This window comes from Zosterops lateralis, assembly GCF_965231275.1.
Source record: "Zosterops lateralis genome assembly, chromosome: 5".
NCBI lineage: Eukaryota > Metazoa > Chordata > Aves > Passeriformes > Zosteropidae > Zosterops > Zosterops lateralis.
The window spans coordinates 2,014,421-2,039,060 of NC_139766.1; the positions used below are offsets into that span (position 1 = coordinate 2,014,421).

At 57.2% G+C, this 24,640-nt stretch overlaps 1 protein-coding gene across 1 annotated transcript; it reads right to left on the bottom strand.

The window, feature by feature from the left end:
* Positions 1–875: 875 nt before the first annotated feature.
* HSPA12B (heat shock protein family A (Hsp70) member 12B) lies at positions 876–21,877 on the bottom strand (the record flags this gene model as incomplete). Its single annotated transcript, XM_083861463.1, has 13 exons — positions 21,715–21,877; positions 16,849–16,905; positions 12,683–12,783; positions 9,861–9,985; positions 9,005–9,191; positions 8,611–8,715; positions 8,012–8,128; positions 6,472–6,643; positions 5,026–5,112; positions 4,610–4,714; positions 2,792–3,050; positions 2,508–2,611; positions 876–1,507 (listed from the first exon to the last, which is right to left on the bottom strand). The coding sequence occupies exons 2-13, from the start codon at positions 16,889–16,891 to the stop codon at positions 876–878; spliced, it is 2,037 nt and encodes a 678-aa protein (XP_083717589.1). The 5' UTR covers positions 16,892–16,905; positions 21,715–21,877.
* Positions 21,878–24,640: the final 2,763 nt, after the last annotated feature.

Consider the following 24,640-nt stretch of genomic DNA (forward strand, 5'->3'; position numbering starts at 1 on the left):
GGGGGGTCTCAGTGGGACAGGAAGTCGATGGTGGCAGGTCCCGGGGATGTCCCCACAATGACAAAGACTCTCAGCTGGACAGGAAGTCAATGGTGACATGTCCCAGGGTCCCCTTAGTTGCATAGGAAGTTGATGGTGGCACATCCTGGGTGGTCTCAGTTGGACAAGAAGTGGATAGTGGCAAGTCCCAGGGGCCCCTCAGTTGGACAGGAAATCAATGGTGGCACATCCTGGGTGGTCTCAGTTGGACAGGAAGTCAATGGTGACACATCCCAGGGTCCCCTCAATTGGACAGAAAGTTGATGGTGACATGTCCCAGGGTCCCCTCAGTTGTACAGGAAGTCGATGGTGGCACATCCCAAGGGCCCCTCAGTTGAACAAGAAGTCAATGGTAACACATCCCAGGGGTGTCCCCACAATGACAAAGACTCTCAGTTGGACAGGAAGTCAATGGTGGCACATCCTGGGTCCCCTCAGTTGGACAGGAAGTCAATGGTGACACGTCTCAGGGTCCCTTCAGTTGGACAGGAAGTCAATGGTGACACATCCCAGGGGTGTCCCCACAATGACAAAGACTCTCAGTTGGACAGGAAGTCAATGGTGACACATCCTGGGTGGTCTCAGTTGGACAAGAAGTGGATAGTGGCCCGTCCCAGGGTCCCCTCAGTTGGACAAGAAGTGGATAGTGGCATGTCCCAGGGTCCCCTCAGTTGGACAGGAAGTCAATGGTGACACATCCCAGGGTCCCCTCAATTGTACAGGAAGTCGATGGTGGCACATCCTGGGTGGTCTCAGTTGGACAAGAAGCGGATAGTGGCACGTCCCAGGTGGCCTCAGTTGGACAGAAAGTCAATGGTGACACATCCCAGGTCCCCTCAGTTGGACAGGAAGTCGATGGTGGCCCTGACACTGCGCGCCGTGCGCGTGTCCAGCGCGGTCACCTTGATCTCGGTGTCCCCGAACTGCATGCTGGCGCGGATCTCCCGCCGGCCCCGCGTGTCCCCCGCGTCCTCCAGCTCCAGGCTGATGGTGCCGCACTTCCTGACGCCGGGGTCGGTGATGTACACCACGTCATCCCTGTCACAGCAGTAGATGTTGATGATGGTCCTGCGCTGGCCGGGCCGGGCCGGGCAGTAACTCCTCTGGACCACCTCCCCCAATGCCACCGACTGGTCCACGGTGACAAACTTCTCGAAGATGTCGGTGCACCAGTTCTTGCCCTCCTTGACCAGCAGCTTCTCCCGCGGGTGCTTCCCCTCCACGAACTTGTTGAGGACGCCGACGCCGTAGGTGAGCGGGGAGCGCCGCACCCGCACCACGCCGGGGTCCAGGCCAAAGAGCACGGCCCCTTTGAGGATGGTCAGCCCCACGTCCTGAGGGACGATGACCCGGCAGCGGTGGCCGAAGGCGGCCTGCACCGCCCGCTGCAGCATGGCCGACTCGGCAAAGCCGCCCACCAGGAACAGGAATTTGACGCCGTGCACCTCGGGTTTCTTCAGCAGGGTGTCTGCAGGAAAAGCGGGGAGAGGTTTGGGATTGGGTTGGTGGAGGAATGGGGTGTGGGGAAGGGATGGGGGTGATTCAGGGGGGTATCAGGGATGTGGGGGAGTCCTGGAATGGGTGTGGTTTCATGGGTGGAATGGGGTCCCAGGGACAGGGAGGGTCCCAGGGACAGGGAGGGTCCCAAGGACAAAGGGGGTTCCAGGGACAATGGGAATTCCAGGGATAAAAGTTTTCCAGGGACGAGGGGGGGTTCCATGGACAAGGAGGGTCCCATGGACAGTGGGATTCCAGGGATAAGGGAGGTTCCAGGGACAATGGGATTCCAAGAATAAAATGTTTCCAGGGACAACGGGGATTCCAATGACAAGGGCAGTTCCAGGAATGGGGAATCCCAGGGACAAGGTGGGTTCCAGGGACAGGGGTGGTCCTAGGGACAGTGGGATTCCAGGGATAGAAGGTTTCCAGGGACAAGGAGGGTCCCAAGGACACGAGGGTGCCAGGGGGTGGTCCTAGGGACAATGGGATCCCAGGGATGAAAGATTTCCAGGGACAAGGGGGATTCCAATGACAAGGACAGTTCCAGGAATGGGGGATCCCAGGGACAAAGGGCGCTCCAGGGACAGGGAGGGGTTCCAGGGAGAATGAGAATTCCAGGGATAAAAAAAGGTTTCCAGGGACAAGGGCTGGTCCAAGGGGGTTCCAGGGACAGGGGTGGTCCCAGGGACAAGGGGATTCTAGGGACAGGGAAAGTCCCAGGGATAGGGGTGGAGTTCCAGAGTGTGGGATTGTCCCAGGGACAGGGATGGGGATCTCTCGGGCATGGGATGGTCCCAAGGACAGGGGGGCTCACAGGGACAGGGGTGGTCCCAGGGACAGGAAGAATTCCAGGGATGAAGGGGCTCCCAGGAACAGGGTGGGGATGTCCCAGAGATGGAAATGGTCCCAGGGACATGGGGTGGGACAGGGACAGGGACAGGGGTTTCCCATGGCTGGGCGTGTCCCACCGATGTGCTGGATGATGTGGCTGATGGTTGGCTGGAACAGCTCGTTCATGGCCTCGGGGGACATCCGCAGCATCCCTTGGGACGACCACTTCACCAGGTTGACACTTGGGGGGGACAAACAGGGGACACGGGCATGACCCTGTCCCTCCTGGTCCTTCCCTGGACCTACCACCCCTATCCCACCTTCCCCCTCTCTCCCACCCCAAATCACTCCCTCGGTGTCCCCACGCCACCAAGACTGTCCCCATGCCCCGGAGACGTCCCCAACCCTGGTCACCCCTCACTTGCTCTTGCGGAGCGCGGTCTCGACGTTGTGGCCGCGGTGTTTGCGGTAGAAGTCGATGAAGGAGAAGGGCAGGGAGATGTTGAGGGGGCTGGAGCGGCTCGGGGCAGCCGCACGCTTCCTGGCCTCGAAGGCGATGGTCAGGTCCACCCAGGCCGCCGGACGCTTGGCCTTGAAGGTGGCGATGAAATCGTCCCCGAAGATGTGGCACAGGAGCTTCTCGAAGGCCAGGTCCACACCCACGGCGCCGTAGGGACCTCCTGAGGGGACAAGGGTGGGCTCAGGAGGTGGCCCCGTGGTAGCCGTGTCCCCCATGGCAGCTGTGTCCCCTATCAGCGTGTTCTGCCACATCTCTGTGTCACTGTGTCCCCCACATTGCCATGTCCCCGTGTCCCCCATCACCACGTTCTGCCACATCTCCGTGTCACTGTGTCCCCCACATTCCCATGCCCTCTGTCCCCCATGGTGGCCGTGTCCCCCATCACCACGTTCTGCCACATCTCCATGTCACTGTGTCCCCCACATTCCTATGTCCCCATGTCCCCCATCACCACGTTCTGCCACATCTCCGTGTCACTGTGTCCCCAACATTCCCATGTCCCCGTGTCCCATCACCACCTTCTGCCACATCTCTGTGTCCATATGTCCCTCACATTCCCATGTCCCCACGTCCCCCATCAGCATGTCCTGTGGTCCCCATGTCCCTGTGGCACCCACACCCCCATGTCCCCCATCCCCATGTTCTCATGTCCCCCTTCCCCTGTCCACCATCCTGATGTCCTCATGTCCCTTGTCACTGTGTCCCCATATCCTCCATGTCCCCATGTCCTCTGTCCCCATGTCCTTGTCTCCCCCATGTCCCTCGTGTCCCCCATCCCCATGTCCCTGTGGCGCCCCCATGGTCCAGGTCCCACGTCCCCATGTCCCCACGTCCCCATGTTCCCCACATCCCCACCCTCAGGTCCCCACACATCCCCGTGTCACCCCATCACCACGTCCCCATGTCCCATATCCTTGTGGCATCCATGTCCCCCACGTGCCCCTGTCCCCTCCACCCCAGCCCCTTGTCCCTCTGTCCCCTCTCACCCATCATCTCCATCCTCTCTGCCCCACCTCGTCCCCCTAACTCACTCCTGTCCCTCCTTGTCACCACAATTCAACCTCCCTTCCCTCTGTCCCCTCTCTGTCCCCTCGGTCCTCCTGCACTTCCCCGCGGTGCCACCAGGTGGAGCCACAGCCTCACCCACCACCCTTTCATGGTCCCAGCCCGGATTTGAGGTCCCGGCCCAGGTTTGGGGGTGCCAGACCGGGTTTGGGTCTCAGCCTGCGTTTGGGATCCCAGCCCGAATTTGGGGATTTCAGCCCAGGTTTGGGGTCCCAGCTTGTGTTTGGGGGTCCCAGACTGAGTTTGGGGGTCCCAGCCCGAGTTTGGGGTCTCAGCCAGAGTTTGAGAGTTCCAGCTGGGTTTGGGGGTCCCAGCCTGGGTTTACGGTCCCAGACCGAATTTGGGGGTTTCAGCCCAGATTGGGGGTCCCAGCCCGAGTTTGAGGGTTCCAACCCGGATTTGGGGGTCCAAGCCGGGTTTGGGGTCCCAGCCTGGATTTGGGGTCCCAACCCGAGTTTGGAGGTCCCACCCCGGGTTGGGGATCCTGACCTGGGTTTGGGGTCCCAGCCTGAGTTTAGGGTCCCAGACCGAATTTGGGGGTTCTAGCCTAGGTTTGGGAGTCCCAGCTGGATTTTGGGTCCCAGCCTGGATTTGGGGTCCTGGGAGGATCCCAGAACGGGGAGGATAAAGGATGGACAGGGATCCTCATCCCACCCGAGGCCTTGTAGAGCTCCTTCAGCGTCCCCTGCGGCTTCTCGATCTGGTGCACGGTCAGATCCACCGTCCCCCCGCCACAATCGGCCACGATGTACCTGTCACCTGCGGGGGGGAGGGACACAGTGACAGGGTGGCGGCCCTGGGTGACCCTCCCCGCCACACCCACCCGCGGGGACACAGGGAAAATGAACCAAAATTTTGGGAATTGGGGAAGGGGCGGAGAGACGATTATATGGGATGGTGGCAGGGAGACCCCGCCCCTGTTTTGGGGTCAAGGGACAGACCCCACCCGTGTCACCCCCTGGCAGGAGCGCACTGGGGGTGGCTCTGCCACGGTGGGGACAGCCAGGGGGATCCCCGGGATCTGGGAATCTCCAGTGGGGACCCCCACCCGTGTCCCCCCACCCTCGTACCTGCCTGCATCTCCGACCAGAGCTCGCCCACTCCCGACTCCACCAGGAAGGTGCGGCTGTGCCGGGATCGCCGGAGCTGCTCCCGGGCTGGGGGACACGGACCGGGGTCAGGATCCCCCCCATTTCTATGGGATCTACCCCGTTTCCTTGGGATTTCCCTCTATTTCCATGGGATCCACCCCATTTCCTTGGGACCCCCCATTTCCTTGGATCCTCCCCATTTCCTTCGATCCACCTCATTTCCATGGGATCCACCCCATTTCCTTGGGATCCATCCAATTTCTGTGGGATCTTCCCTATTTCCATGGGATCCACCCCATTTCCATGGGATCCGCCCCATTTCCATGGGATCCGCCCCATTTCCTTGGAATCCACCCTATTTCCTTGGGATCCACCTCATTTTCATGGGACCCCCTCATTTCCATGGGATCCACCCCATTCCCTTGAATCCACCCCCTTCCCTGGGATCCATCCCCTTCCCTGGGATCCAGCCCATTCCCTGGGATCCACCCCATTCCCGCCGTGGGGTCTGGACTGGGAGCACTGGTGACTCCTCCCCTCCATCCCAATATGGACCCCAGTATGACCCATGGGCTGATCCAGCTTTCCCATTGCCCCGCTGTGATCCCAAAGGATCCCTCTGGATCCCATGGGATCTCCCTGTGTGCCCACCCTCGATGCCACCTCCGCCCCGACCCCACAGCCCGGGTGGGGTTTCCTCTGCTCCTCCCTCGTCCCAGGGACATCAAAGCCTCCCGGAAGGGCCGGGATGGATTGGGAAAGGCGGGGTTATCCTGGCACATTTTTGGATAATTCCTCATCCTCGGGATCAGCTCGAGCAACCCCATAAATCCCACAGGACCCCAAATCTCCGTCTGTCTGGGATCGCCACCAGCACATCCCAGTTCTGGGGCTCGGTCCCAGCTGGGCAAACTGGGGCTGTCCCAGTAAAGCCCGGGGTCTCATCCATGGGGGGACAGTCCCTGGAGGTGGCCCAGGGACACGGGGTGGTGGCCGAGGTGGCAGGAGGGGGACACGGCTTGGAGGTTTGTGGGAAAGCAAAAAAAAAAAAGCCCTGGATTTGGGGAAGGGGGAATGGGGTGCCTGGGAATGAGGGGTCTGGGTATGGGGTCTCTGGGAGCAGGGGGGACTCTGGGAATGGGGGTGTCTGGGAATGGGGAGTCTCTGGAAGCGAGAGGTCTCTGGGAATGGAAGGTCTCTGGGAATGGGGGGACTTCCCCAGCCATGGCAGCTGGTGGACCCTCCAGACCTGACATGCAGGGCTGGATCCCATTCCCTGCTCCTCTGGCCCTATCCCAACCCCATTTCCTGGGAATCCCCCATTCCCTGGGAATTCCCCTCACCCTGCCAGAAGCTGGAGTCAATGGGGTGTGGGGGCTCGTCCCCATCCCTATCCTGACCCCATTCCCTGGGAATTCCCCTCACCCTGCCGGAAGCTGGAGTCGATGTTGAGGGGGGTCTCGGCCCCGTTGGCCGGGGGGCGGCAGCTCAGCTCGATCAGCTGGTGCAGCCGCAGCTTGCGGCAGTAGATGGAGGCGGCCTCGGGCTCCAGCGCGATCAGCAGCTGCTCCGGCGTCTCCGGGGACACCAGCCCGGCCTGCGGGGACACGCGGTGACATGGTGGTGACACGGCGGGGATGGGGATTGGGGGTGTCCTTGTCCCCTCGGTGCTCACACGGATGTGGAATTGTGGAGTGTGGAGAACACAACACTCGTCAAAGGTCTGAATGTTCACCCAAAAACTCAACGGAGCAATCAAGCACCCAAGGCATGACCCAAGAGCTGAAGCAACAACACAAACACCCGGCTGACCACACAACCACCCAACCACTCAACCAACCAACCAATGAATGACCTGACCACCCAACTAACCAATGAATGACCTGAACACCCAACCAACCATCCAACCAACTACCCAACCTGTCATAAATACATCCAGCCACTCAACCAACCAACCAACCAATGAATGACCTGACCACCCAACCAACCATCCAATCAGACACTCAACCTGCCATAAATACATCCAACCACACAACCAACCAACCAACGACCTGACCACCAAAACAACCACCAAACCAATCATCCAACCTGCCATAAATCCATCCAACCACTCAACTAACTACTCAACCAATGAACAACCTGACCATCCAACCATTCAACCAACCAACAACCTGACCACCAAATCAACCACCAAACCATCGACCTGACCACCCAACCATCCATCCAACCAAAGACCTGACCACCCAACCAACCACACAATCACCCAGCCCGTGCCCCAACCACTCAAACAACCACCCGACCAGTCAATGCTCAATCATCCAACCACTCAACCAATGACCCAGCCAACCAGTGAACTGGCCAACGTCCTGAAAAGCAAACCAACTGCTCAACCGACCAACCAACCGCTCAACCAATGACCCAAGCACCAACCCAATCACCCAACCAATGACCACCTGTTCAACCAACCACCCAACCAATGACCCACCCATTCAACCAACCAACCAGCTGCTCAACCAACACATCAACCAACAACACGACCACTCAACCAAACAACTGCTCAACCAATGACCTGATCACCAAACCCAACCCTTGAACAACTCAACCAGCCACCCAACCATCCACTAAACCACCCACATGGCAAATTATCCACCCACCCACCCAAGAACTTTTGGTTGGGTTGGGTTGGAAGGACCTTAAATCTCATCCAATTTCACATTACACTATCCCAGGTTGCTCCAAGTCCCAGTGTCCAACCTGGCCTTGGACACTGCCAGGGGCAGCCACAGCAAATCTGGGAATTCCAGCCCAGCCCCTCCCCACCCTCCCAGCCAGGAATTCCTTCCCAAGATCCCACCTAACTCTACCCTCTGGCAGTGGGAACTCATTTTGAGGGAGGAAGGGGATACCCCAGAGACCACAACCCCTGTGAGGGTCACCACGTGGTCACCCTCAGGAGTCCCCCCACCTTGTAGGCCGCTTCCCTCATGAACTGCTTGGCCGGCTGCTTCCAGATTGCCGGCACGGTGAGGACCCAGCGGATGGCGTCGCTCTCGGGCAGGGATGGACACTGGTCCTTCAGCTCCTGCCAGGGGACAAGCAGGAGGTGACGCCTGGGGGCTCCCGGTGAATCATGGACTGGTTTGGGTTGGGAGGGACCTAAAATCCCATCCAGTCCCACCTGGGGACACTTCCCGCTATCCAAAGTGGCTCCAAGCAGGGAGAGACCTCAAATCCAGCCCCACCCAGGGAAACCTCCCACTATTCCAGGTGGCTTCAAGTTTGAAGGGACTTTAAATGCCATCCAGTCCCACCCAGGGACATCTCCTGCTATTCCAGGTGGCTCCAAGTTGAGAGGGACCTTAAATCCAATCCAGTCCCATCCAGGGACACCTCCCGCTATTCCAGGTTGCTCCAAGCCCCAATGTCTTTGGACACTTCCAGGGATAGAGCAGCCACAGCTTCTCTGGGAATTCCATTCCGGGGCCTCCCCGCCCTCACACGGAGAGGACACAGAGGATTCCATTTGGGAAGGAGGAGGAGGAGGAGGGATGGAGGTGGCCCCACCTGCACCGCGTGCTGCTTGAAGAAGCGCAGCGCGTGGGCGAACACCTCCAGCGCCGCCATCTTCTTCCCGTTGACGGCTTCCAGCTCGGTTTTCATGGTCAGATCCTGCCGGGAACAGCAAATGGATCACCCGAGGGGCTGGGAGGAGGCCAGATCCATCACCAAACCTCAGGAATTTGCTCATCCCCCTGAGCCAACCGCAACAGGTGAGGCTCAGGCACCTGAAGCTTTGTGCAGCCACATCCACCCACTATGGACCAGCTCAGATGGGAGAACATCAAATTCACCCATTAAAATGAGCTAAAATTAGAGGTTTTTCCAACATTTCCATCCCCAGCCTGGCCAGGATCCCCCTGGGAGGACCAGGAACATCAGGATGGGAGCCAGGACTCACGCTGGTGCTGTGGATCTTCATCTTAAACTTCTCGAAGTAGAACCACTCGCGGGCCTCCTCGGGGTCCAGGTCGTGGTAGTAATCGCGGGCGGTGTAGCCGAAGCTGTGGAACGCCCCCTCCGGGGTCAGCAGGAGGCTGGTGGGGGTCTTCTGGTTGGCCACGCCCGGGTCCCCCCCTTCCCATTTCCTGCAAAGAGGAGCCAAAGAGAAGCAGGTGAACTTCCAGGGAATGGGGTCCTGCCAGGTTTGATTTGGTTTTATGGGCGGGGTCTGAAGGACTTTAAAGGGGGACAAAGGAGGAGGGGTGATGTTGCTCCATCCCCTGAAGAATTTCATGGAATTCCAGACTGGTTTGGGTTGGGAGGGACCTTGAAGATCACCCAGTGCCACCCACTGCCATGGGTAGGGTCACTTCCTACTATCCCAAGTGGATCCAAGTCCATCTCAACCTGGCCTTGGACAATTCCAGGGATCCAGGGGCAGCCCCAGCAAATGTGGGAATTCCATTCCCAGCAATTCCTGCCCAAGATCCCAGCCCAATGTCCCCTTTCCCAGTGGGATCCATTCCCTGTGTCCTGTCCCTGCAGCCCTTGGCCCCAGTCCCTCTCCAGCTCTCCTGGAGTTTTCCCCTTCAGGGACTCTGAGCATTCCCTGCACTTTTCCCTTCTCCAGGGGAACATTCCCAGCTCTCCCAGAGCTGAGTTGCTCCATCTCTGGGAATATCTTCATTCCACACCTTTCCACCCACCACTTCCAGGAATCATCTCCCACCAACCCAACTTCTGACCATTTTGGGGGCCACAAAAGCCCTTTCCCTGCTCCGGGAGCAGCTCGGGGGCCTCTGGCAGGTGCTCACCTCATCATGTGGATGGCCTCGGGGTCGCTGGTGAAGCTGAAGGCGTAACCGCTGGAGGTGGTGCCGAAGTCGATGGCCACCACCACGGAGAAGGACGGCGCCTGCTGGGAACGCGCCTCGCTCCGCTGGAAGGCAAGGAATGGGATCAGCTGGGGCTGGCTGATGCCAGAAAAAGAATAAAAACCTCAGGAAGTTTTTTTTTCTCCTATGATTTTTGGGATTTTTTTCCCGGATTTTCACCCAATTTTGTGATTTTTTCTTCTTACGCGTCTTCAGCTCATTGGGAAAAGTATTTCATGGGGTGGGTGTGGTTGTTCCCAAAGGCAGTTCCCACGGGACACAGGGATTTGGGCAGCTCTGGAGAGGGATGGGCACCATGGGAGCAGCCAGCGTGGTTGGGGAGTCCTGGTTTTATTGTGGTTTATTTTATCTATTATTTTATTCCCCCTCACTTGGACCCTGAAATCAGAGCTGAGATTCCCAAAATCCTTTCCTGTGTCCGGTCTCAGTCAAATGGAGATAGTCCCAGGTCTCCCCACGGGTCACTGAACCCAAACCCTTCACGGGGAAGGACTAGGTGGACTACTTTGGACTGGGTGACATCATCTCAGGTGTCCCCATGTGTCACTCAGCCAAAATCCTTTCCTCTGTCCAGTCTCAGTCTAAGGCACGTTGTCCCAGGTGTCCCCAAGGATCATCCAGTCAAAAACCTTCCCTGCCACCAACCTCACTCTAAGGGACATTGTCCCAGGTGTCCCCAAGAGTCATCCAGTCAAAAACTTTCCCTGTGACCAGTCTCAGCCCAAGGGACATTGTCCCAGGTGTCCCCAAGGATCATCCAGTCAAAAACCTTCCCTGTGTCCAATCTCACCTTGTCCCAGGTGTCCCTAAGGGTCACCCAGCTGAAAACCACCCCTGACACGAAATCTCACTCCAGGGGACATTGTCCCAGGTGTCCCCAAGGATCATCCAGTCAAAAACTTTCCCTGTGACTGATCTCACTCCAAGGGACATTGTCCCAGGTGTCCCCATGGATCACTGAACCAAAACTGTTCCGTGCTCCCCATCTTGGACTAGGTGACACCATCCCAGCTGTCCCCAGGTGTCACCCAGCCAAAATCCTTTCCTGTTTCCAATCTCACTCCAAGGGAACATTGTCCCACGTGTCCCCAAGGGTCACTCAGCAAAAAACCTTCCCTGTGACCAGTCTCACCTTGTCCCAGCTGTCCCCAAGGGTCACCCAGCTGAAAATCCCCCTGGCCCAGGTGTTTTGGGATGTCCCCACTGCTGCTCCCACACTTTTCCTGTCCCCACCCCTCCTCCCTGTCCCTGTCCCTTCCCTCCAGGGCTGTCCCCGTGCTAAAGACACCCTAAGGATGTGACAAGGCCCTGTCCCCGTGTCACCAGGGGAAGCTGGAAGCCTCGTTAACTTTTTTGATAAGTGAGGACAGGGAGCTGGCCAGGAAAAACCGCCGGGATCAGCAGGGAAGAGGCGGCTGGCACAGGAATGTGCAGGGATGAGGAATTCCGGGGAGGATCCAGCTCTGGAACGCGGCCTCCCACACCCAGCAGGAGTTTTGAGGGATGAATTTTTTCCTGCTGGGTCGTTCCAGAGCTGGGAAACCCCTCCAGTCCTGAATATCCCACGGATAAAGGTCGTGGGGATGGACTGGCCCATCCTATGGGGCTGGAGGGGACGGAGGTCGGACTGGGGGAAGGATCAGAGGGGGAAAGGACAGAGGGACAGCCCCCAGAGACCTCACAGTGGCCTTATTGGGATCCCAAAACAGCTTTACTGGGATCCCACTATGGCCTTACTGGGACCCCACAGTGGCCTTACTGGGATCCCAAAACAGCTTTACTGGGATCCCACTATGGCCTTACTGGGATCCCACAGTGGCCTTACTGGGATCCCAAAACAGCCTTACTGGGATCCCACTATGGCCTTACTGGGATCCCACAGTGGTCTTACTGGGAACCCCATAACAGCCTTACTGGGATCTCACCACAGCCTTACTGGGAATGGCATAATGGTCACACTGGGACTCTACAACTGCCTTACTGGGAATGCCCCATAACAACCTTACTGGGATCCCACAACAGCTTTACTGGGACCCTACAACTGCCTTACTGGGGCTGCACAGTGGCCTTACTGGGAACCCCACAATGGCCTTACTGGGAACCCACAATGGCCATAGTGCAACTTCATAACAACTTTACTGGAAACCCCACACTGGCCTTACTGGAAACCCCATAATGGCCTTACTGGGACCCCAAAATTGCCTTACTGGGAACACAATAATGGTTTTACTGGGAACCCCACAATGGCCATACTGGGACCCCACAGTGGCCTTACTGGGACCCCACAATGGCCATAGTGCAACTTCATAATGACCTTACTGGGACCCCACACTGGCCTTACTGGGACCCCATAAAATGGCTTTACTGGGACCCCACACTGGCCTTACTGGGACCCCATAAAATGGCCTTACTGGGACCCCACACTGGCCTTACTGGGACCCCATAAAATGGCCTTACTGGGACCCCACACTGGCCTTACTGGGAACACCATAATGGTCTTACTGTGACCCCACTATAGCCTTACTGGGAACCCTCTATTTGCCTTACTGGGACCCCACACTGGCCTTACTGGGAACCTCATAATGGCCTTACTGGGAATTTCACAACGACCTTACAGGGAACTCCATAATGGCCTTACTGGGACCCCACACTGGCCTTACTGGGACCCTATAAAACGGCTTTACTGGGCCCCCACACTGGCCTTACTGGTCCCCCCAGGGCCGTACTGGTGCCGCACTCACCGGTGACTGGGATGGTGTCAGTGGGGCGATGCTGCAGCTGTCGTGGGGTGTCCCCGGGGAGCCGGGCGGGGACGGCGTCGGGCACCGCTCACCGTTGGCACCTGGGGACAATGACAGGTGAGTCTGGGTGACCCCAGTGTCCCCAAAGACCCTTCCCCAAGGAGACACCACCCAGGACATCCCAATCCAGGGTGGGAAGGGATCAAAGGATCACAGTCCTTCCTAAAGACCTTTTCCCAAGGAGAGACCACCTGGGACATCCCAATGGAGACAGATCTGGGGTGGGAAAGGATTCCACAGCCCTTTCCAAAGTCCTTTTCCCAAGGAGAGACCACCTGGGATATCCCAGACCAGGGTGGGAAGGGATCAAGGGATCCCAGCCCTTCCCAAAGACCCTTCCCCAAGGAGAGACCATCCAAGACATCCCAATGGAGAAGAATCCAGGTGGGAAGGGATCCCATCTCTTCCCAAAGATTTTCCCCAAGGAGAGACCACCTGGGACATCCCAATCCAGGTGGGAAGGGATCCCAGCCCCTCCCAAAGACCCTTCTCCAAGGAGAGACCACCCAGGACATCCTGATACAGGATGGGAAAGGATCCCACAGCCCTTCCCAAAGACCCTTCCCCAGGAGAGACCACCTGGGGACACCCCGATGCAGATGGATCTGGGGTGGATTTGGTGATGGTGGGAACAGAGTCACTGTGGGGGCTCCAGATGTGGAGCTCATAAAATCATGGAACTGTGGGATGGTTGGAGTTGGGAAGGTCCCTAAATCCCATCCAGTGCCACCCCATCCATGGGCATGGACACTTTCCATTACCCCAGGTGGCTCCGACACTTCCAGGGATGGGGAAGCTGCTCTGGGCCAGCAGATGGAAAGTTGGGATTAGTGGGAACTGGGGAAAATTTGGGAAGAGGGAAAGAAAACATCTGTGGCTCAAATCCATGGAGAACCAGTTAAGGAGGGTGGGTCCAGCTCAGACCCCTGGCCACACTCCAAAACACCACCAGGAATCTGGGGTGGGGACCTCAGGGATCATGGTCCCTCCTCCTCTTCCTCCTCCTGGAGCCATCCCAGCCCCCTCCAGCAGCAGAATTCCAGCCCCGGGGAGCCCCGATGATCCCAAAATTGAGATGGGATGAGCTCCAGAGTCCCCACCCCACACCGGGGACACGGGGCTGTCCCGCCCACGCTGCCTCAGGCACCTGGCTCTAATTAGCAGCCGTCGTTAATTAATCACCGCCCACGGAAGAGCCGCTGGACAGACTCCAGCTGGAAGGAGCTGGGGGAGCTGACGGAGCGGCTTTCCCAAGGGATTGGGATTGGGATGGGGTAAAATGTTGGGAATGGGGTGTGGGGTCCAGACAGTGATATCAGGAAGGTGAAGGGACTGTGGGCCCAAAATCTGACCCTTGGGATTGCCAATCCTGCTGGGATCCTGCTGGGATCCTGTTGGGATCCAGCCGGGATCGAGGCCATGGAGCGGGGATGAGCAGCGGCCGCTCCCAGCCAGGCTCTGGAGAAATTTGGGAACAGCAGAGGAGGTTCCAGGGTTGGAGGGATTTGGAAACAGAGGAGGAGGTTCCATGGTTGGAGAAATTTGGGAACAGAGGAGGAGGTTCCGTGGTTGGAGGGATTTGGGAACAGCAGAGGAGGAGGTTTCATGGTTAGAGGGATTTGGGAACAGAGCAGGAGGCTCTGTGGTTGGAGGGATTTGGGAACAGAGGAGGAGGTTCCGTGGTTGGAGAAATTTGGGAATAGAGGAAGAGGTTCCGTGGTTGGAGAAATTTGGGAACAGAGGAGGTTCCGTGGTTGGAGAAATTTGGGAACAGAGGAGGAGGTTCTGTGGTTGGAGAGATTTGGGAACAGCTGAGGAGGTTCCGTGGTTGGAGAAATTTGGGAATGGAGGAGGTTCTGTGGTTGGAGGGATTTGGGAACAGCTGAGGAGGTTCCGTGGTTGGAGAAATTTGGGAATGGAGGAGGTTCTGTGGTTGGAGGGATTTGGGAACAGAGAGGTCTCCCCAGGGAAGAGCCAAACTCCATCTCTCCTTCCCCAGTGTCCAGACAAACCCACCCTGGCTCCCAGTGCCACCAGTTTGCACTGGGACAGCCACTGGGACACCCTCGGGAAGCTCCGGAGCCCCAGGGAATGCTCTGGGATCCCCCAACAACAGCAGGATCGGGATTGGGATTGGCATTGGAATTGGGGTTGGGATCGGTCTCATCCCAATTTCCCATGTCTGGCTCAGAGCCACATCACAGAGCTGGGGACAGTGACAGCCCCGGAGCGGTGACAGTGACACGTCTGCTGTCCCCTACACCTGCTCCGTAAGTGCTTTTCCCTGTATCTGTGTCTGTCCCATAAATATTTGATCCCAGACAAACGGGAACCGTCTCTCGGCCGCCTCCGCGTGCGACGGAGCCGGGGAGACCCGTGACCCCCCCAGAGAGCCTGGGACATGAAACCTCGTTCCTGCGGAGAAGGATCGGGATCGGGATCGGGCGGGGAATTCCTGCCCCACAGGCCTCCACAGTCCTGGTTTGGTTTGGGGTGGAGGGATCAGGTTTGGGATAGAAGGATGAGGTTTGGGATGGAGGGGTCAGATTTGGGATGGTGGCTCAGGATTGAGAAGGAAGGAGGTGGGATGGAAGCCTCGAGTTTGGGATGGCAGGATCAGGTTTGAGATGGAAGGATCAGGTTTCGGATGGAAAGAGCAAGTCTGGGATGGCAGAAGGAGGTTTGGGATGGAGGGATCAGGTTTGGGATGGTGGGATCAGGTTTGGGATGATGGGATGAGGTTTAGGATGGAGAGATGAGGTTTGGGATGGCGAGCTCAGATTTGAGAATGTGGAATCAGGATGGGGATGGCAGGATCAGGTTTGGATGGAGGGCTAAGATTTGGGATGGAAGGATGAGGTTTGGGATGGAGAGATGAGGTTTGGGATGGTGGGATCAGGTTTGGGATGACGGGATGAGGTTTGGGATGGAGAGATGAGGTTTGGGATGGCACAATCAGGTTTGGGATGGTGGGATCAGGTTTGGGATGGAGAGATGAGGTTTGGGATGGTGGGCTCAGATTTGGGGTGAAAGGCTCAGGTTTGAGATAACAGGCACAGGTTTGGGATGACAGGCACAGGTTTGGGATGGAGGGCTCAGATTTGGGGTGGAAGGATTAGGTTTGGGATGGAATGATCAGGTGTGGGATGGCAGGATCAGGTTTGGGATAACAGGATCAGGTTTGGGATGGCGGGATCAGGTCTGGGAATGTGGGATCAGGATTGGGATGGAGGGCTCAGATTTGGGATGGCAAGATGAGGTTTGGGATGATGGGATCTGGTTTGGGACATTGGGAGGATCAGGTTTGAAATGGCAGGATGAGGTTTGGGATAGTGAGATGAGACTTGGGATGGCAGAATCAGGTTTGGAATGGAGGGCTCAGATTTGGGATGGTGGGATCAGGTTTGGGATGGCAGGATCAGGTTTGGGATGTAAAGATCAGGTTTGGGATGGAAGGACACATTTGGGATGGTGGGATCAGGTTTGGGATGGAACAATAAGGTTTGGGATGGCAGGATCAGGTTTTGGATGGTGGGATCAGGTTTGGGATGGAGAGATGAGGTTTGGGATGGTGGGCACAGATTTGGGGTGGAAGGATTAGGTTTGGGATGGGATGATCATGTTTGGAATGGCAGGAGGAGGTTTGAGATGGAGGGATCAAGTTTGGGATGGTGGGATGAGGTTTGGGATGGCGGGATCAGGTTTGGGATGGCGGGATCAGGTTTGGGATGTAAAGATCAGGTTTGGGATGGAAGGACACATTTGGGATGGTGGGATCAGGTTTGGGATGGCAGGATCAGGTTTGGGATGGCGGGATCAGGTTTGGGACGGCAGGATGAGGTTTGGGATGGCAGGATTAGATCTGGGATGGAGGGCTCAGATATGGGATATAAGGATTAGGTTTGGGATGGAATGATGAGGTTTGGGATAACAGGATCAGGTCTCCTCCACAGCTGGTCCTGGCTATCCCAGTGTGGGAGCTGCAGAGGGGACACAGAGTGGGGACAGCAGGACCTGGACATGGAATGACCATCCTGGGGCGGGGGGGGCGGGGGGGGGGGTCAGGGGACATCCCAGCCAGTGCCACCCCCTGGGGACATCCTCACCCATCCTCAGGCTCTGCATCCCGGGCTCCAGGAGCATCGCCATGGCCGCGCCGCCACCTGCAAAAGAGAGGGACAAAATCCATCCCCGTGAACCCTCAGTGTCCCCTTGGTGTCCCCAGTGTCCCCAGTGTCCCCTCAGTGTCCCCTCAGTGTCACCCCATCCCAAAAACCACCCCGTGGATGAGGCTGGGATTTGTGGGGTCGGCAGGAGGGGACCCCAAATCCCAGCTGGGATTTGTAGGGTCAGGAGGAGAGAACCCCAAATCCAGGCTGGGATTTGTAGGGTTGGCAGGAAAAGACCCCAAATCCAGGCTGGGATTTGTAGGGTTGGCAGGAAAAGACCCCAAATCCAGGCTGGGATTTGTAGGGTCAGCAGGAGAGAACCCCAAATCCAGTCTGGGATTTGTAGGGTCGGCAGGAGGAGAAGACCCCAAATCCAGGCTGGGATTTGTAGGATCAGGAGGAGAAGACCCCGAATCCAGGCTGGGATTTGTAGGGTTGACACAAGAAGACCCCAAATCCAGGCTGGGATTTGTAGGGTCGGCAGGTGAAGACCCCAAATCCAGGCTGGGATTTGTAGGGTCAGGAGGAGGGGACCCCAAATCCCAGCTCACAAGGGGGTGTGACTGTCCCAGTTTGGGACACGGACAATTGTCACCGCCCAGGGTGTCCCCAGGTGTCACCGTGGGGACAGGGACACGAGTTCCCGTCACCGAGCAGCTCAGACAGATGTGCAGGATCCAGATGTGCAGGGCACAGCTGTGTGGAAATCGCTGCTCCTGCACATTTTTAAAAGCCTGGGGGTGGTTTTTTTTGGGGGGGATTGTTAAGGAAAAAAAATCCCAAAAAAAAATTCCAGGGATTTTAACCCAGCCTGGAGCAACCCCAAATCTTTTTTTCCTGGGATAACACCCCAATTCCTGGCTCCCTTCCCGACCCCACAGCCTCCCCCCCAAAAAAAAAAAAAAATCCCAAAAAAACCCTCGAGTGGGGAGGTTTTCCCTGGAATTTGGGGGGTCCAGCTCTGGCCACCCCAGAGCTGTGTGAGGTGACACCCTGGGGGGTCCTGAGGGTGGTCCAGGGTTTTTTTCTGCCAAAATTATTTTTTTTGTCCATCAAAATAGGTTTTTTTGGGGTTTTTTTTCCATCAAAAATGGGGCTTTTCGCATCAAAATGGGTTTTTTCCACCAAAATGGAAGGTTTTTCCATCAAAATGGGGGTTTTTCCCACCAAAATAGGAGGGTTTTCCATCAAAAATGGGACTTTTCCACCAAAATGGGGATTTTTTCCACCAAAATGTTTTTTTTTTTTCCACCAAAAGGGGGGGTGGGGGGGGGGGTGTCCACCAAATTCAGGTTTTCTCCACCAAAATGGAGATTTTTTTTTTCCACCAAAATGGGGGATTTTCCATCAAAAATGGAGTTTTTCCCACCAAAATGTTTTGGTTTTTTTCCAAGCAAAATGAGGGGGTTTTCCATCAAAACGGGCGCTTTTTTTCATCAAAAATGGGGATTTTTTTCACTAATTTTTTTTTCCACCAAAATGGGGCTTTTCTCATGAAAATGGGGTGGGTTTTTTCACCAAAATATGACTTTTTTTCCACCAAGATGGGGTTTTTCCCACCAAAAATGTGGCTTTTCCCACCCAAATGGGGATTTTTTTCCACCAAAATGGGGAGTTTTCCTGGCCAGGAGAGTGGATGTCCCCAAGCCCTCCCAGGTGTCCCCAGGCCACCCTGTTGTCACCCAGGGGACACAGGAGGGACACTCCCCCCCCCTCACTCTGGGGGTCCCTTTCCAGGGCGGGATCCCGGGGATTTTTGATTTTTTTTTTTTTTTTTTTAGGATTTTCCACCGTTTCCGCCTCTGCGGGGAGTTCACGGAAACGGGGAAAGGAAACAAAGTTTGGGATCGGGATCGGGGCGGGGGAGGCGACACGGGCTGGGGACAGCGGGGACAGCGGGGACAGCGGCCGGGCCGGCGGGGTGACCCCATAACTCGGGGTGATGTCACAACTCAGGGTGTCCCCATAACTCGAGGTGACCCCATAAATTCGGGTGTCCCCACAACTCGGGTTTATCTCACAACTCGAGGTGACCCCATAAACTTGGGTGTCCCCATAATTCAGGGTGATCCCACAAATTCAGGGTGATCCCACAAACTCGCGGTGATCCCACAACTCAGGCTGTCCCCACAAACTCAGAGTGTCCCCATAATTTGGGGTGTCCCCATAACTCAGGTTGTCCTCACAAACTCGGAGTGTCCCCACAAACTCTGGGTGTCCCCATAATTCGAGGTGACCCCACAACTCGAGGTGACCCCATAAACTTCCTACCACCTCGGGGTGTCCCCACAAACTCAGAGTGTCCCCATAATTCGGGGTGATCCCACAAATTCAGAATGACCCCATAATTCGGGTGTCCCCACAACTCGGGTTTCTCTCACAACTCGGGGTGACCCCATGAACTTGGGTGTTCCCATAATTCAGGGTGATCCCACAAATTCAGGGTGACCCCACAAGCTCGTGGTGACCCCACAAATCGGGTTGATGTCACAACTTGGAGTGTCCCACAAACTCGGGTTGTCCCCATAACTCAGGTTATCCCCACAAACTTGGAGTGTCCCCACAACTCAGGATGACCCCATAACTCACATAGCTCAGGGTGATCCCACAACTCGGAGTGTCCCCACAAACTCTGGGTGACCCCAAAAACTCGAGGTGATCCCACAACTCGGGTTGATGTCACAACTCAGAGTGTCCCACAAACTTGGGTTGTCCCCATAATTCGGGGTGACCCCACAACTCAGGTTGTCTCCACAAATTCGGAGTGTCCCCACAACTCGGGGTGACCCCATAACTCCAGGTATCCCCATAGCTCAGGGTGATCCCACAACTCGGGTGTCTCCATAATTCGGGGTGTCCCCATAACTCGGAATGTCCCCACAAACTCGGGGTGACCCCATAATTCAGGGTGGCTCCACAAACTCAGAGTGTCCCCATAATTTGGGGTGTCCCCATAACTCGGAATGACCCCACAAACTCGGAGTGTCCCCACAACTCATGGTGACCCCATAATTTGGGGTGATCCCACAAACTCCCTCCCACTTCGGGGTGATCCCACAGCTCAGTGTGATCCTACAACACGGGGTGTCCCCGTAACTCAGGTTGTCCCCACAACTCGGGGTGACCCCACAAACTCGTGGTGATCCCACATACTTGGGGTGTCCCCACAAACTCTGGGTGACCCCATAATTCAGGGTGATCCCACAAATTCGGGGTGATCCCACAAAATCGTGGTGATCCCACAACTCAGGGTGTCCCCACATACTTGGGGTGTCCCCACAACTCAGGGTGTCCCCACATACTTGGGGTGTCCCCACAAACTCTAGGTGACCCCATAATTCAAGGTGTCCCCACAAACTCGGAGTGACCCCATAACTCTGGGTGACCCCAAAACCTTGTGATGATCCCACAAATTCGGGATAATCCCACAACTCAGGTTGTCCCCACAACTCGAGGTGACCCCATAGCTCGGGGTGTCCCCACAACTCAGTGTGACCCCACAAATTCGGGGTGATCTCATAAACTCGGGGTGTTCCCATAAACTCAAGTGTCTCCATAACTCGGGGTAACCCCATAACTCAGGTGTCCCCACAACTCGGGTTTCTCTCACAACTCGGAGTGACCCCATGAACTTGGGTGTCCCCATAATTCAGGGTGATCCCACAAACTCCTGGTGACCCTACACACTTGGGGTGTCCCCACAACTTGGAGTGACCCCACGAACTCGGGGTGACCCCACAAACTCGTGGTGACCCCACAGGACCCCTGTGAGGCTCAGGGCAGTTCTGTGACTCCCATCCAGATGTGCTGGGACAGAAGCAGCTGTTTGTCCCCAAATTCCCGCGGTGCCAGGCCAAGGGGTTGGGAACACCCCAAACCCTCCAGGGAAGCTCTTGTGGGGTTTGGGGACACCCCAAATCCTCCAGGGAAGCTCTTGTGGGGTTTGGGGACACCCCAAATCCTCCAGGGAAGCTTTTAGGGTTCCCTGGAGCCTTTCCCTGTCCCCTCGGCCCTTGTTGGGACACACGAGTCCCCCGACACGAGCTGCCACCTCTGCACGGTGTCACAGCGGTGTCCCTGTGGTGTCCCCTGGTGTCCCCAAAGGTCCCCGTGGTGTCCCCAAAGGTCCCAGCGGTGTCCCCAGTGGTCCCCATGATGTCCCCAATGGCCCCCGTTGTGTCCCCAGTGGTCCCCACAGTGTCCCCAAAGGTCCTGGCGGTGTCCCCAATGGTCCCCGTGGTGTCCCCAGTGGTCCCCGTGGTGTCCCCAATGGCCCCAGCAGTGTCCCCCAGGACAGACCACACAGGGACAATGTCCCAGCGGTGTCCCCAATGGTCCCTGCGGTGTCCCCAACGGTCCCCGTGGTATCCCTAAAGGTCCCGGCGGTGTCCCCCAGGACAGACCACACGGGGACAATGTCCCAGCGGTGTCCCCAGAGGTCCCGGCGGTGTCCCCGCGGTGTCCCCGCAGGTCCCCGCGGTGTCCCCCAGGACAGACCACACGGGGACCGTGTCCCAGCAGTGTCCCCAAAGGCCCCAGTGGTGTCCCCAAAGGTCACGGCGGTGTCCCCTAGGACAGACCACACGGGGACAATACCCCAACGCCCACCCCCTTTTCCCCCCCGCGCCCCCACAACCCCCCACCCCACAATTCCCACCAGGAACACCCCACCCCCCCAATGCCACCCCCTGGATGTCCCCAAACCGCACAGTGACCCCAGGACGCGGTGCCACCTCCCTCCGTGTCCCCAAACCCTCCTGTCCCCCCTCCCTCCCTCTCTCCCTGCTCCCTCCGGCCACTCACCGCTCTCTGTGTGTGTGGGGTGGGGTGGGGGGACACAAATTAGGGGTGTGGGGACCCCTCGGGGCTTTGTCACCGGGCTCGGTGGCCCTGTCGCTGTGTCCCCGTGTCCCGCCCGCGGTTGTGGCTGTGTCCCCGCCGGGGGCCCCGCGCAGCCCCCCGCGCTCTCCGGTTTCCTCCCACTCCCTCCCTGGGCCCGGCCCGGGCAGCGCCTCAAATTGCAATTCCAGCTGCAGATGTGGGAGGAGGAGGAGGAGGAGGAGGAGGAGGAGGAGGAGGAGGAGGAGGCAGGACCAGCCCCAATCCCGGATCCTCCCGCCGCTCCCCGCCCGCCCGCGGCCACCCAGAGAGAGGGGACAAGTGTCCCCAAGCCGGGCGGGATGGGGGGGACACCCCACACCCCACCCCAGTGTCACCCTGGGGTTGTCACTGCGTGTCCCTGGCTGTCACTGGTTTGTCACCCTGGTTTGTCACTGGCTCTGTCCCCAGCTCGGGGATGGTCCCGGGATTCTCCTCCCCGCGGTCCGGCCCCGTCCCCAAAGGGGGGTCCTGGGTGGGGTTGGGGTGTGAGAGGGGGGTCACAGATTTGGGATCTGAGATGGGGGATCCCGAGGGGGGGGAGCAGAGCCTGGGGGGTCGCAGATTTGGGATCAGAGCTGGGAGATCCCAGATTTGGGATCAGAGCCCAGGGATCCCAGATTTGGGATCAGAGATGGGGGATCTTGAGCATGGGAGCAGAGCCCAGGGGATCCCAAGAGGGGGATCAGAGCTGGGGGGATCCCGAGGGTGGGAGCAGAGCTGGGGGGATCCCGAGGGTGGGAGCAGAGCTGGGGGGATCCCGAGGGTGGGAGCAGAGCTGGGGGATCCCAGATTTGGGATCTGAGATGGGGATCCCAAGGGTGGGATCAGGGCTGGGAGGTCCCAGATTTGGAATCAGAGCTGGGAGATCCTGAGGGTGGGAACAGAGCCCGGGGTATCCCTGATTTGGGATCGGAACTGGGAGATCCCAAGGGTGAGAACAGAGCCCGGGGGGTCCCAGATTTGGTATCAGAGCTTGGAGATCTCAGATTTAGGATCAGAGCTGGGAGATCCTGAGCATGAGAGCAGAACCTGGAGGACAGATTTGGGATCAGAGATGGGAAATCCCAAATTTGGGATCAGATCTGTGGCATCCCAAGGGTGGGATCAGAGATGGGAGATCCCAGATTTGGGATCAGAGCTGGGAGATCCCAAGGGTGGGAACAGAGCCCGGGGGGTCCCAAATTTGGGATCAGAGCTGGGAGATCCTGAGCGTGAGAGCAGAACCTGGAGGACAGATTTGGGATCAGAGATGGGAAATCCCAAATTTGGGATCAGATCTGTGGCATCCCAAGGGTGGGATCAGAGATGGGAGATCCCAGATTTGGGATCAGAGATGGGAGATCCCAAGAGTGGGATCAGGGCCCGGGGGGTCCCAGATTTGGGATCAGAGATGGGGGATCCCGAGGGTGGGATCAGAGCCCAGGGGGTCCCAGATTTGGGATCAGAGCTGGGAGATCCTGAGGGTGGGAGCAGAACCTGGGGGACAGATTTGGGATCAGAGATGGGAGGTCCCAGATTTGGGATCAGAGCTGAGCTGTCCCAGATTTGGGATCAGAGCTGAGCTGTCCCAGATTTGGGATCAGATATGGGAGATCCTGAGCACAGGAGCAGAGCCTGGGGTGTCCCAGATTTGGGATCAGAGCTGGGGGATCCCGAGGGTGGGAGCAGAGCTGGGAGATCCCAGATTTGGGATCAGATCTGTGACATCCCAAGGGTGGGATCAGAGATGGGAGGTCCCAGATTTGGGATCAGAGCTGGGAGATCCAGAGGGTTGGACAAAGCCTGGGGGATCCCAGATTTGGGATCAGAGCTCTGAGACCCCAAGGGAAGGAGGCAAAGGGTCCATCCTGTCATTCCCAAAATTGTCCATAATGGGAAGAATCCACCCGTGGGAGCCACAAAAGCAGAATATTGGGATCGTTCTGACAGCCGAGATATTTGGGATCATCGGGATCACCGAGTCGGGAGCGCTGGGATAATTGGGATGGTCGAGATAATCGGGATCAGTTGGATCATTGGGGTCACTGAGATTGCCGGGATGGCTGAGATAATTAGGATTGTTCACATCATTAGGATCACTGAGATCATGGGGGTTGTGGGATCATTGGGATCAGTGAGACTGTTCAGAACACTGGGGAAACTGGGATAATTTGGAGCACTGAGATTGCTGGGATCATTTGGATCATTGGGGTCACTGAGATCACTGGGATCATTGGGATGAAACCCCTGGGATCATTGGGATTGGTGAGACTGTTCAGAGCATCAGGAAAATTGGGATAATTTGGAGCACTGAGATTGATGGAATCATTTGGATCATTGGGGTCACTGAGATCATTGGGGGGGTTGGGATCATTGAGGTTTGGGATCATTTCATCTGTTGGAATCACTGAGATCATTTGGATCACTGGGATCAAACCCCTAGAATCATTGGGATCAAGGTCAGGAAACCCCTGGGATCATTGGGATCATTGGGATCAAGCCCCTGGGATCATTGGAATCATTGGGATCAAGGTCAGGAAACCCCTGGCATCATTGGGATCAAACTCCTGGGATCATTTGGATCAAACCCCTGGGATCATTTGGACCAAGCCCCTGGGATCATTGGGATCAAACCCCTGGGATCATTGGGATCATTGGATCAAGCCCCTTGAATCATTGGGATCATTGAGATCAAGCCCCTGGGATCATTGGAATCATTGGGATCAAACCCCTGGGATCATTGGGATCAAGATCAGGAAACCCCTGGAATCATTGGGATCAAACCCCTGGAATCATTGGGATCAAGCCCCTGGGATCACTGGGATCAAACCCCTGGAATCATTGGGATCAAGGTCAGGAAGCCCCCAGA